General features: G+C 45.6%; 1 protein-coding gene across 3 annotated transcripts in view; it reads left to right on the forward strand.

Annotated features, from left to right (window-relative positions):
* Positions 1–14749, forward strand: part of TRANK1 (tetratricopeptide repeat and ankyrin repeat containing 1) — a 1100402-nt gene that overhangs the window by 193537 nt on the left and 892116 nt on the right. For all 3 annotated transcript variants that reach the window (XM_085607558.1, XM_085607559.1, XM_085607557.1), the window contains one exon: positions 13584–13710. In XM_085607558.1, the coding sequence (XP_085463684.1) occupies positions 13584–13710 (127 nt within the window). The remainder of the gene's footprint in view (positions 1–13583; positions 13711–14749) is intronic.

The following is a 14749-nucleotide window of genomic DNA, read 5'->3' on the forward strand; positions in this document are numbered from 1 at the left end:
TGAAGATTCTACTCTACAAAGTGAAGGAGTTACCAACAATGTAATGGAACTCGTGCCTGTTGAAATGAACAGCTACAAAATACAAATGAAACACAGATCTCTACTTGGCCTAATACCGACATCTATGTGAATATGTTTTGACACAAGTCATCTGCCAGTTCTGAAAATACTGCTGAGCTACGAAAGATAGATCGAACGTCTGGCTACTTCCTCAATTTTCTCTCTGGATCCATGTGAACCTGAGTTACCCCCACCGCCTGTTTCCCACAAACAAAAAAATTGATGATTTCTGCCTTTGGCTAAAAAAGACTTACCTTGTTACTCCCTTTCTATAGCTCTGGATTACTAAAGGTCTACTGTTCCTAATCCTTTGGATAGGTGTAGTGTCTGTCTTTTTCCTGCTCCTGAACAGACATTACCTCCCAGAACACTCCGCAGTACAAAATGTGAACTTGGTCCTGAAACCGCATGAATCGTCACACCATGAACAAAGAGACCTGTCCTTAGTGAACATTACAACAGTTCCAGTTCCTGAAGGAATAATTTGTGACAGTGTTTCAAATGATGTACATGGTCCAACTAAATTTTTAAAAAATACTACTTTTATTTAAAATTTGATCAACTCCAGAACTTTGTCAGATGATTGGGACTTTGAAACTGTAAATACTATGCTGTCTAATTTAGAACAATCTGCTGCAGTTCCTAGCGATGAATTTTATGATGATACTTCTGATTTTGACACCATGTATTGTTACCAACACTATGGTCATCATTTCTTGCACAAAGCTTTTATCCCACGTAATGTTTTCTCTTACCATCAGTGCGAACATTGTCCAACACCGCCAAAAGTTTGCACATTTATCTGGGTTTAACACTTCAAACGCTTGCGCCTACACCTGCAAAGAAAAATATGCTCACCAATACGAAACGGATATATTCTGCTGCCTTTATTCCCTAACTGTCTTTACAGGGTTTCGACTTTTGGAAGGACACCATAGACACAAAATCAGTCTGAGGGGACTAAAGATTGGCAAGTAACTGAGGCCTTATTTAGATCATGCCTCATCCCACAGCAAATTATCTTCCTGAATGACACAGTGCAACATACTTCCTGTCTTGGTCCAGCCAAGATCAAGGACTTGAACACACCTCAGATTCCCTCGTTTTGACACTTTGAGGGTTAGCAAAATTATATACAACATAGGGAGGATACATTGGATGCCGTACTACGCAACGATTCTTACAATTCATCAGACCCCGATTGGAAGGGATGGTTGGTTTAGCCTATCCACACGAATAGGTGTCAGTCAAGATTCAGGGGTACCACCAAAGGGTTTAGTGTCCATAGGCCTGACCAGCGCTACGTACAACGAGAACACTCGGTATGGTGACATCCTATAGTGTTGGGAAGCTATGCCTAGAGTGGCTGAAGACTTCAACACTGTCCCAGGTGTAACAACACTTGTCCTTACTCTCAGATGAAAGCTATGCCTAGAGTGGCTTAAGACCTTAACACTGTCCCAGGTGTAACAACACTTGTCCTTACTCTCAGATGAAATGGATCTTGTTCTTTTTTTACCAGGTCCCCATAAGCCACGTCAGAAGCGCTTCCTTTACGCTATTTACGAGTTATGGAAAATCTCCCACCAGGAGGCTGCGGAGAGAGTGCATGAGATTGACAGGGTTAACCTAGAAATGGATATGGCAGTGGTTGACAATGGCATGACGACACTGACATCCAGGATTTATTCACTGGGCAACATTGTGTCTTCTGCAATAGATATAAAAGAACAGGATTTTTGTATTCTTCATCATGGCCAAATTGGAATTCAAAATCACTGTTTTTGTTTTATTTCTCTCTCCTGCTCTCACTGAGCACTATGGCTTTCGATGTACTCAGTTGGTCTAACTGTATTTTAACTATTTAGAGGACTTATAGAGTTTTTGAACTTTGTTAACAAATATCATGGTTTTAGATGTTTTTATACACTTGTATTTTAGCAATATTTTTATGCTTTTTTTATACAGGTATATCTTAGCATTATTTAATATTGTCATCCAGTCAGATGAGAAGTGGGTGTTATGATCCCCAATGAACCCCAATATAGGACTAGTTAGCTGCACAACCTTTTACCTACATTTGTCCTACCTTGCCCTATTTAAAGGTTCTGATGCTGACCTTTTTACCTAGTTATATGCTGAATAAATGTGTGATTTTCTTCGAAAACTAGCCTCATTTATTATGCATGAGGATTCTTGCTATCATATCTTAATCCCTTGCCTATGACATACATAGCAGGATTACCATCTTCTGTATAATAACTCTGCAAAAGTCACTGCTATCGTCATCCTTGAATGACGAGACTCACAGTGCCATTACATATCTAGGTAGAACCCCTGAGGGTATCTTTTGGGTATAAAAGAAACACAACTTCACTGGGCAACCAGAGGAGAAGCTTCCACGAGACGCTGAAATCCCTTCACACAGAAACTCCTACACGCAGTGGTATGATATCCCTTGCAGTGTGTCCAACTTGAGACCTAGATGGGGTCCTTTGTTCTCTCCCATCAGGTAATAGGGTTGGCTCTTTCCTAGGGGGGATCTTGGCTTTACACCCACATACATGCTAGGTACACGTAGGTACACTTAGATAGGATTTGCATCGTAGGAGTACGCTCGATTACTGCCATGTATTGATATGCCTGCATATATATATATATATATTGACTGTTTTAGCACCATGGTAGAATTCTACCTTTTATTTACTCCGTCGGTGCTTGCAAGCTTATATAACTGTTTCTGTCTAATGATTGTCGCAGGAAACATGTTTTATACTAGAATTACGCTGGTTTAATAAATGCTGATTGAAAACGTCCCCATCATTTATTCTGTGTATCTCTCTGAGACCAAGTGTGCACGAGTGACTGAGCGAAAAGTAGTGCACTGTTTCCACGATCCCTGAAGGATCAAGGTTTGTCATGTTCGAAGTTGCCAGAAACTATTCGCTCCTTGGTAAGGTTAAGGGGCTTATAGTGGCACTGTGAGCTAGCTGGTCTAAAGGCTAATATATCCTGTGGGGGTGTCTGAAATCAGTCTGGACACCAATCCCTTAGTTTATGTTGTCTAAACTTGCAGATCCTATGCATTATTAGGAACTACACGACACTCTTACTGAGGCCACAAGGTCAGGCACTGTGCTCCCAATCTGGAGATCGGAGACAGTCTAGGATTCCGACTCGGGTACTGCGGACTCTGCAAACGTCCCCAACATCCAAAGCTACGCAGTGCATGCTAGCACAGGTTTCCCGTTGCACGTGCCGGTCCCTCGGATTCGGCAAGCTTCCCCAGCACTCCTCAAACACCTCATGTTACGGCACCCCAGGTGGACCGCGACACTTTATAAGCATACTCCTCCGCACAGTGTAATATCTGCATACGTCAGGAAGGTCCTTGTCCCAACAGACGATAACTTCCACCTGTGTCGGCCGCACCCTGCGCAGTCCTTCTGATCAGTGGAATTGGGGAGATCCTTTTTGTCCCTGGGATCTCGTGGACACCAGGCCAGCCAACTAGCCCATGAAGAGCAGTTAGGGCCCTGGGCCATGACAGAAGGAAATAAACTGCAGGCCAGCAACATCCAGACAAAAACCCACCAAGTGATAGTCTCCTTCCTGGAGCACGACCAGCCCCAGGCCACCACAACTTTGTGGGTAATCCTGTTGCAGTCCCTCCTTCCCCAGTGGTTTCTCTTGTCAATGTCCCAGCGTTGAACCAGCGTAGAATGGTTTCAGTCCCAAAACCGTCTTCAAACTCTTGAGGACAGAGCCCCAGTAGTTATAACCACAATGGCCCTAGAAGATGAGATCGGGTCAGAAGGCCGCCTTTGAAATGCACAGGCCTCCTCTAAATTGTGTCCTGTCTGCCATCCTACCCTGGGAGGTTTGATCAATAGTGTGGTCAGTACCCTGCCCCTTAGAATGCAGGGGGCAGTTCCACCCCCTCTTATCCATCCCAGGAAGGCTTCTCAGAGTCAGAGATGTGCAGTTTTCCTTGAGCCCCTAGTTTATTGCCGTCTACGAGGAATACGCAGATGTAGCTGTCCCCCAGAATCCAGATGTGGATTGGAGACGGGCTGACAGGCACAGACCGAGCCACAAGCGTAGAAATGTCATCTTTCCCAAAGTGGCATTTCCACAAAAGTAATGTCATCCACTCTCATTATCGGAGAGGATTTGCCATTACTAATCCATCAATACTAAACACCATACCGCTACTCTTCTGCAATTAGGAAATACATCTCTGTAGCCTTTCCACAGATCCCCCCATGTTAGTCAATGTGAGAAGCAGGCCTCACTGTACTGAACTCTCTATCCAGTACCAATCACTATTAGGGCATGTCGAGCACATGTGCAAATGCCCTACCTTTTCCCTACACCACACCCTGACCCCAGGGAGTACTCGTATGTATCGAGAGACATGCAGAACTTGGGCAAGTCGTTTTCAAATGCCATGCTAAGTAACAGTAACCTGCACACACAGGCCACGCCATAGCATACCTGTGGTGTTTGAAGAGCTACCTCCGTGGGTGGCACAACCAGTGCTGCAGGACCACGGAGAAAGCTAACACAAGGAGATGATGGATGGAGTCCTGAAACTTTTCAGACACTCACCCCCAGTCACAGATCTAGGTTGAATCCATCATCATTCTTTAGCTCACTTCGCCACCTCAGTTCAGACCCAGCTATATGCAAATCAGTCTTGACCCTGTGCCTCATGGGAACAGTCCAGCCCGAACTGCCAAGCTAGGTCTTCTCTGAACCGGAAACACGCATCTTGGGACCGGTTTCTGGGTAACACCCTTCATCAGCCAGGCTAGCTTGAATCCAATAGCAAAGTGAGCAAGGGACCCACGCCTGGGCATACCCTGCCTACTTAGGGCGAACAAAGCAAACACAAGGAGATGATGGACCGAGTGGTGAAACTTGTCAGACACTCACCCCAGTCACAGATCTGGGTTGAATCCATCATCATTCTTTAGCTCACTTCGCCACCTCCGTTCAGACCCAGCTATAGGCAAATCAGTCTTGACCCTGTGCCTCATGCCTCATGTGGTATGTTTGAAGAGCTACCTCCGTGGGTGGCACAACCAGTGCTGCAGGCCCACGGAGGAGCATTTGAGTTACATGCCCTAGGTATTTGTCTTACCACTGGACAAGGGACATACAGCTAACTCAAATCAGCCAATCATGTATACACCAGTCACCAGTATGTACATGACAAGCACAGCGCTTTGGCACTGAATGGCAGTGTCAAAGCGCTCAATGTTCTACGTCATCAAAACAGGGTCCAAACAGAAGGTTGGAAGAGATCACTCCAGAAGATGCCAGGTTTAACAACCGCCATTCAAATGATGTAAAGAGGGGATCTGCTGTCTCCGTTGTTCAGAGTGTGAAGGGTCCTTTAGTTAAGACCAACCTTTTATTTATTTTCTGATCATTGTTCAGTGTGATTGGTGATAGCCAGGTGCAGAAAGCGCACAACTCTGCGTTCCTCTGTTGTGGATCTTCTAAACTGAAGATGACCTCACTGCAAGGACCATCACTCTACACAAAGGCTGTGTCTGGAGATCAGCCTAGAGAGAACCGTCCCAAAGCTGTTGGGAGTACAGAGAATTCACGTGTCTGGTCTGCTTCGACTGTATAAAACTGGGAGCTACTGACCCAACTGTCCCAGTCCCAGATTCACCTTTTCCAAGCCAGGGAAAGCTCTGGGGAGCACTCTGATGACTACTTTGCAACCAGAGGTGGTGTCTGCCTAACTGTCAGCTTCCCAGAGGTAAAGGGACATCACCTGGTGTCTGACCTGGGATGTAAAGCTGGCTCCCTCTCCTGGAGTACCAGGTGGCTAATATGTCTACTGGGAGAGGTAAGGAGCACGCCAACCTTCCAGGTGTGATTATCTTGGACAAACCAGAAATACCGGACCCTGAAGACTTAGACCCTCCGACCCAGAGAGACTTAGGAAAGTAATCCGTGTGCTCCCAGATCAGAGCTCAATCTCTCCTGCCGAGCAACCTACAGCGTGGCACTGTCCTAAAGTTGTGCGTGAGTGGACTGTACTGTGGCATTGTCCTAAAGTTATTGCTGGGTGGACTGTACTGCTGCAAACCTTATATTGGTCTGAGTAGCGTGCACGTTGGAACTATCCTGGATTCGTTCTTAAGCAGACTGTGCCTCTGCAGTAGCCTGGAGTGTACCTGAGCAGACCGAGCCACTATGACAGCTGACTAAACCTGAGCGTACTTCACCACTAACCTAGCACAGTGCCCTGGTCCGAGGTCCTGCGCCCTGTAAATGAGTGGCTTAAGGCGGTCCTGTAACATCGGACTGCACAGCTCACCACTAAACTCACCCAAGGCCCAGAAGTCAGCTTGAGGCCAGCCAGAGACCCACGATGATGCTGGAGCCTGCAGAGACCCGGCTGCTGACTTCCACTGCTGCTCCTAACGAACTTAACCTGAGCGCCAGAGCACTTGCAGCCAGTGCATCTCCTCCTGGAAGCAGGAGGGAGAACCAGGGGCCTGCTACAATGATGAAACAAGCAAACTGTTTGGATTATTAAGAATAAAGGAGCGCACAGACTTTAGAGAGGAGGATAGCAGTCACCTGTGCCCACTCCAGTGAGCAGACAGAGTCAAACCTTGGTAGATGAGTGCGGAGAAGGAGGTCCCTGGGTACAATGGCCTCACACGGGTGAAATGCTTGTATCTATTTGCTGTACTATGTAGTATTACCTTTCTATACTTCCTTCAAATGATGGTGCTGCTGAGTGTTTGAGTACTGACTTTGAAGCACCTTACACTACCTCCCTGAGAAGCCTGTGTCTGCTGACCATCCCTACCACTGAGTGTTAAGTACTGAAATGGTTGTACATTTACCCAATTTGTAAAGCGACAGTAGGAAAGATCCTGGGACATCTAAGCCAAATGACCTTATCCCCTTCGGCTGAGTTGCAGTAGCCTCTGGGTCCCCTGAACAGGCTCTGATACGTGTCTTTTATTTGTTTCTTCTAAAATTAAATGATCGAGGCATATGAGCTGTAGATCACACACTGTGCATAGATCGCCATCTGGTGTTGGGCCCGGATTTTTGCACTTTGTTGTTGTCCTCGAAAGTCTTTGGAAGTCACGGGATAGGTGGCTCCTCCTTTGGACAATAGAGCACATGGGCATCGACTCCATTGTCAGATTTTTTTTTTTCCCGCCATCAGGCTCGGATGTGTTTATCGCGCTCCAGTTCAGTGTCGTTGCCGATCATCTTTTATCTTTTCGACGCAAAATCCTCACCCATACTTCGGTATTGTTTCCATCGTCTTCCCCTTAGACGCGCATCTCTCCAGATCTTCAAATCTTCCATTCCGGTCGTCGACGCAGGCCTTCGGGCCTACCTGCGCCATTGGGCCTTCGGCTCATGGAAAGGACTCCCTTTAAATAGTGTCCTAATGTGGATCCAAGTTTCAACAAGCAGATCTTCATTTGTGTGTAACCTCTGCCTTTCACCCGAGCACGAGGCCAAAGACTGTCCAGCTTGTGCCTCTTTCCGCTCCAATAAGACGATCCAGGACCGTTGAGCTCGAAGAACAATGGCTCGATCATCGACATCCATTCCCGACGGCATCTTCCAGGAAGGCATCAATGTACCGGAGCAGGAGCAGATCCAACACAGTGCCGTCAGCTCCTCCGAAGCCGACGATTCCGACGTCGAAGACATCACTCCGGGGCAGCGGGTCGTAAGTACTGACGTCGACCCCTCCCCACCCCCCCTTCCCAAAAAGGCTTCGGTCACACCTTCACCTTTGGGCCTAGGTGCACACCGGGACAAAACTGCTCACGCGCTGCCTTCGGGCTCGGCAAAGAAGCCAATACAAATGCCTTCAGGCCACTCGGGAGCCAGCCAGCCTGCCGTCGGTACCGAAACTCCATCCCCGGCACCGAAAAAGAAACCAATGCCTTCCTCTGAGCCAACGCTTACCTCCTCATCGACTCCTTCGGCGCCGAAATCCACTGGCACGGACGCCCCGGCTCTTCAATTTTTTTTATTTAGGAACCGAGCAAACCCCCGGCTCCAAAAACCTCGGGTTTTCAGCCTTTGGAGCACAGGCTTACGGATCCGAAAAGACCACCGGAATTGAAAAAACAGTCGGTATCAAAATCTATCGGAATCGAGGAAAAGTCCCGATTTCAGGCCTAAAGAGCACAAAACGACTCCAAAACCCCTGACACACACACACAATCGGTCCCCAAAAAGACGGCACTGAAAGAACACACTTCTGTGGAGGAGCTTTATTGACCGGCTCCGACCCAAAAAACACTTCAAAAAGACCCTAAAACAGGTCAACTCATATAGCCCTTCAAAGAAACGGAAAATGGACAAACCTGTACCAGCTCCACTTCCTTTGAAAAAGAGAGACATTGCTACTTCTACCTTAAGGATTCCTTCTCCTCCTCCCCCTCAACACCACTCTCCTATCCCATATTTACCTCCCTCACCATCTTCTCCACCTCCAGATGATGATGACACCTCTGACGACATGGGGGATGTTTACCCTTAAGGGGAACCCAGTCCCCATTATGACACACCAGATGTCCCAAACACACCTCCAGGACGACATCTACCCATCTAGGCCATCCCCTCCTGAGGACACTATAGGGTTCACTCAACTTATACACAGGGCAGCAGAATATCATGGAGTAAACCTACATACAGACCCTATAGAGGAAGATTTCCTCATGGATCCTTTCGAACCATCCCAAAGGTCCAGTGCCATTCTCCCCATGTTAAAAGGGGTAATCAAACACGCTCCTGAAGTGTTTAAGGATCCTGTAAGGGCCAGAGTCATTAACCCCAGGGTAGAACAAAAGTACAAAGCTGCTCCATCTGACCCTGTTTATATTAAAGGGCAAATACCCTTAGATTCCTTAGTGGTCTCCAATGCCAGGAAAAGGGCCAATCCGCAAACCACAGGAGATGCCCCACCTCCTGATAAAGAATCAAAACTGCTGGACACGTCGGGTAAAAGAACAGTATCCCAAGCAGTGAACATGTGGAGGATTGCCAACACACAGGCTTTGCTCGCAAGATATGATAGGGCACACTACGACGAACTAGAGACCCTACTACAACACCTTCCAGATCAATACAAGACACAAGCTAATGATCTCATTCAGGAAGGCAAGGTCATAACAAATACCTCCATTCGTTGTGTTCTCGATGCTGCACACACAGCATCCCGGGCTATTAACACCAGCATCTTTTTACGCACACATGCATGGCTACGTATATCTGGCTTCAAGACGGAGGTCCAAACCACTATATTAAACCAACCATTTGATCAAGAACACCTGTTTGCACTCAATGTAGGTTCATCTTTAGAACAGATGAAAAAGGACACCGACACTGACAAATCAATGGGAGCCTTGGAATCGCCAGCTCCCAGAAGTTCTTTTCGTCGCTCCTCTTACAGAGGCGCCTCTAGAGGTTTTTCCACCTAAAACCCCTCCACTTCGTACAAGAGTCCAACACAGACCTCATCTAACAGAGGCTATTACAGAGGAGGCTTCAGGGGCCTTAACAATAAGGGTAGAGGCAAAACTACCAACACTCGTACCGCCTCCACCCCTAAACAATGACTTCCCTCCACTCCCCCCCTGGACCACTCTACTCCGGTCGGGGGAAGTTTGCTACAGTTCCTACCTGTCTGGGACAACATTACTACAACAGGTGGGTGAGACAAATCATCCAATCCGTTTATTGCCTGGAGCTCACTTCAACTCCCCCACACATTCCACCCAGACAGCGTCCAATGTCGGCTGAACACTTAACGCTTCTAAAACAGGAGGTACTTTCCCTCCTACAAAAACATGCCATAGAACCAGTTCCCCTTCATCACCAAAACACAGGGGTTTACTAACCCTGTATTTCCTCATTCCAAAGAAGGACGGAATCCAAGACCCATCTTGGACCTTAGACCATTAAACCTCTACATACAATCAGACCATTTCTATATGGTCACTCTTCAGCAGGCCCTCCCGTTACTCAAACAGGGCGACTTCCTTGCCACAATAGATCTCAAGGCGACTACTTTCACATTCCCATTCACCCTGCTCACAGGAAATACCTTCGGTTTGTGGTAGACGGCCAGCATTACCAGTTCAAGGTCCTCCCGTTCGGAGTCACCACAGCACCCTGGGTCTTCACAAAATGTCTGGCAGTGGTGGCAGCCCACTTAAGAAGACAACAGATTCACGTCTTCCCATATTTGGACAACTGGCTCATAAAAGCCAAGTCACATATCCAGTGTGTAAATTACACACGCGCCACAATAAAACTACTTCACGACTTGGGGTTTACCATAAACCTCGCAAAGTCTCACCTCCAACCAGCCCACATCCAACAATATCTGGGTGCCACAATAGACTCCTCAAAACGCCTTGTTCATGCAACTAGTAGCGATGATGGCCTCTTGCATATTCATAGTACCTCATGCAAGACTCCAGATGCGCCCTTTACAGGAATGCTTAGCACGTCCGTGGAACCAAACTCAAGGTCAGCTGACAGATCTGGTCTTGGTGGATGGCCGCACACATCACTTTCTGCAGTGGTGGAACATCCAAAACCTTTCCAAAGGGTGACCGTTCATAGAGCCGTTTCCACAGACTGTGCGAACAGCAGACGCATCGCTCACCGGCTGGGAAGCTCATCTACTTCATCACACCATACAGGGCACATGGACACCTAAGCAAAGTCTACTCCACATCAACCACTTGGAGTTGCTAGCAATCTTTCTGGCACTAAAATCATTCCAAAAACACTTAATACGCAAAGCTGTCTTAGTCCGCACGGACAATATGACAGCAATGTACTATTTGCAAAAGCAAGGGGGGGACGCACTCTCTCCAGCTCTCTCAATTAGCACAGAGCATATGGAGATGGGTCATTCCTCAGAATATTTTCCTGTTAGCTCAACATCTCTCAGGAATTGAAAATCACATGGCAGATCTGTTAAGTCGACAGACACAACAGATTCACGAGTGGGAACTTCATCCACAGGTTTTCTAACCGTTCTTCCAAATGTGGGGGCAGCCAGAGATAGATCTCTTCGCCACACATTACAACACAAAATGCCCAAGCTTCTCCGCCAGATATCCACACCCATTGTCCAAAGGAAATGCGATATTGATGTATTGGTCAGGCAGATTTGCGTACGCTTTGCCGCCTCTCCCACTCATTCCATTAGTGGTGCGCAAGCTGCAACAACAGTCACTCACACTGATCCTAGTTGCTCCAACGTGGGCCAGACAACCCTGGTACACAACATTGCTGGAACTATCAGTAGTCCCGCATCAAAAACTACACCTCTCCCCACAGCTCTTAACACAGAATCACGGAGAGATTAGAGACCCAGATCCAGCACATCTCAACCTAGCGATCTGGCTCCTGAAGTCCTAGAGTTTGGTTATCTCAATCTTCCCCCTGATTGCATGAACGCTATCAAGGAGGCTAGGCGCCTCACCACTAGAGCCTGCTATGCAGCCAAGTGGAAAAGAATTGTCATATACTGTAACAATAACATCAACCATCTGGATGCCTCCACTCAGCACATCATATGTTATCTACTGCATCTTCAGAGATGTAATCTAGCATACACATCAATTAGGTTACTTCTCGCTGCCATAGCAGCTTACCTACAAAATAGACAGCACCTGTCACTGTTCAGGGTGCCCGCCATTAAGGCATTCATAAAAGGCCTCAAAAGAATAATTCCTCCCAGGGTACCTCCTTCCCCAGTGTGGAATCTAAACTTCGTCCTCACAAGGTTAATGGGTCCTCCATTTGAACCTCTGCATAAATGCGAGCTACAATTTCTCACATGGAAAGTCGCTTTCCTTGTGGCCATTACATCTCTTAGAAGAGTCAGTGAGCTACAGGCACTAACCATTCAAGAACCATTTTTACAACTCCATCATAACAAAGTGGTTCTCAGAACAAATCCCAAATTCCTTCCTAAAGTTATTTCTCCTTTCGATCTCAACCAATCTGTTGAGTTGCCAGTGTTCTTCTCGCAACCACAAACAGTAGCAGAAAGAGCTCTTCATACACTCGACGTAAAGAGAGCACTCCTTTATTATATAGACAGAACAAAACCCTTTCGTAAAACAAAACCACTTTTTGTATCCTTCTCAGCACCACATAAAGGCAATCCCATTTCAAAATCTGTAATTGCAAGGTGGATTGTCAAATGTATACAAATTTGCTATCGCAAAGCAAAACGTACACTATCTGTTCCCCCTAAAGCCCACTCTACCCGAAAAATAAGGGCTTCAATGGCATTTTTAGGGAACATTTCCCTAGATGACATTTGCAGAGCAGCTACATGGTCTACACCGCACACATTCACAAAACACTATTGTGTAGATGTGCAGGCAAAACAACAAGCTATTGTGGGCCAAGCTGTACTCAAAACTCTATTTCAAACTACTGCCTGCAACAGATACTGGTGGTCGCCACTAAGGAGGAGTACTGCTATGCAATCTATGCACAGTGTGTGATCTACAGCTCGCATGCCTCGAACGGAAAATGCTACTTGCCAGTATGCATCTGTTCTTGGCATGTAGAGCTGTAGATCCACACACGCCCACCCACCTCCCCGGCTACTTTTATCTGTTCCGGTATTATCTTATTTAGATACAACATACATGGACATCTATTTCTATTTCTCACAAAACTCCATCATTTCCCTTCTTGGCGAAATAACAATCTGACGATGGTGTCGATGCCCATGTGCACTATTGTCCAAAGGAGGAGCCACCTATCCCGTGACTTCCAAAGACTTTCCAGGACAACAACAAAGTGCAAACATTGGAGCCCAACACCAGATGGCGATCTATGCACAGTGTGTGGATCTACAGCTCTACATGCCAAGAACAGATGCATACTGGTAAGTAGCATTTTCCTTTTGTAAATAGGAGGGCATTGTTAGATTTACTAGCCTGAAAAGGCGGATATTTGGGAAGCTTGGTTTAGAGGAATTCTGTCCCTGTGTGAAGTTGTACATTAACCGTATCACTGTGGTACATCCAATTTGTTCCTACTTAATTGGGGTGCAAAGCTCTGTGATATGATATATATGGTGTTCCGTTTTATGCCTACTGTAACTTTGCAACTTAAATGTATAGCCTCACTAACTGTATCTTTGAGATGTCTGACACATCATTGAAAGATCTACCTTTAGAAAAGACCCATTGTCATGATTTTCCCAGTATCTATTGTTTATTACTGTGCTTTTTGCTGTCTTTCGTTTTACTGTACTATGGTAGTTTGATCACATGGTTAAAAAAGAGAATGATTTAATAGTTGTCTTGAGAATTTCTTCATAGTACAGTGTGGTCTCCTAGCATTACATTTAAACAAAAAGGCAGTATTGTGATTACTTGTTTTTTCCTTTTGTAGTAATGCAGTGTATCCTTTATTTTGCTTTAGTTTTTTTGTTTTAAAAGCATCTGTATTTTTGTTTCCTTTATTAGAGATTCCCGTAAAGATTTGGCAGTGCTGTTCTGCAACCGATCAAATGCTTTTTACAACCTTGAAAAATGGCCTGAAGCGCTTTGTTCTGCTGAGCAGAGTATTGCGCATGATCCCACCTACATCAAGGTACTGTGCACTGTCTAAATACTATAGCACCTACTGACATAGCAAACATGTATTCTGAGTAAGAAGTGTTAATTCACACTCATGCCACGGATTTGTTTCTCGATCAGCTGATGCTACTGCATTAACGTTTTGGTACGTAGCTAACAGATTTGGCCTACCCTAGAGAGCCCCATGAAATAGTCAGCTTTGCATCTGCCTTTGGTTTGTGTATTCAAATTGATACAGCACTCTTATTCTCTACCACATGATATGTCCTCTTCCTGATATGTTGCTTTTTTCCACAAAAATATATTACTTCTCACATACCTGTTCGAGTTCCGGGTTCTATTTTTTTTTCTTGACAATGATAGCTTGGCTCTTAATTTAATCTTGTAAAATGTCTCTCTTTTCTGGTTCTTTCTACTTCCTTCCACTCCTCGAGATCACTTGATCACATTGTCAGACTTGTGCCCTTTTTTTGTTCAATCTTTTCCAATTCACATTTACTTCTTGTACACATATTTAAGGTCTACCATCATCTAGACCTTTTGCACTGTAAACACTTCTAAACGACATTAAAAAACCTTGTACATTGAAAACATTTATGGTGACCCCATCACCTTTTGCTGCTACAAACCACCCAGATGCCTAAATAGAATATCCTGAAACCAGTAGCCATTGAAGTGACCCTTTGAATGGAGATCAATGCTTCAGGCTCTAAAATTCCATTCTACTACACCTTGAGCTCAAACAATACTTTCCGAAGTACCTACGTGATTAAAGACACACTTCTTTGTTGCTGCATATTACCCATGTGTGCGATGAGCTGAAAGAACTGACATCTAAGAATGTTTTTATGATTGAACTACCTTAAAGAGCTGGTTTCTTGGTTGTGCAATAACCATATATAGATACATTAAACCTTCAATTAGGCAAAGGAAACTTCTATAACTTAAGAATGTATACCTCTTCAACACAAATGCTAACATTTGGAGTTGCCATCCAGTATAGAGAAACTACCTTCCGTTTTATCCAATCCTACTAACAATCTCCACCAATA

This window comes from Triturus cristatus, chromosome 5_2 (assembly GCF_964204655.1).
Source record: "Triturus cristatus chromosome 5_2, aTriCri1.1, whole genome shotgun sequence".
In the NCBI taxonomy this organism is placed as follows: domain Eukaryota; kingdom Metazoa; phylum Chordata; class Amphibia; order Caudata; family Salamandridae; genus Triturus; species Triturus cristatus.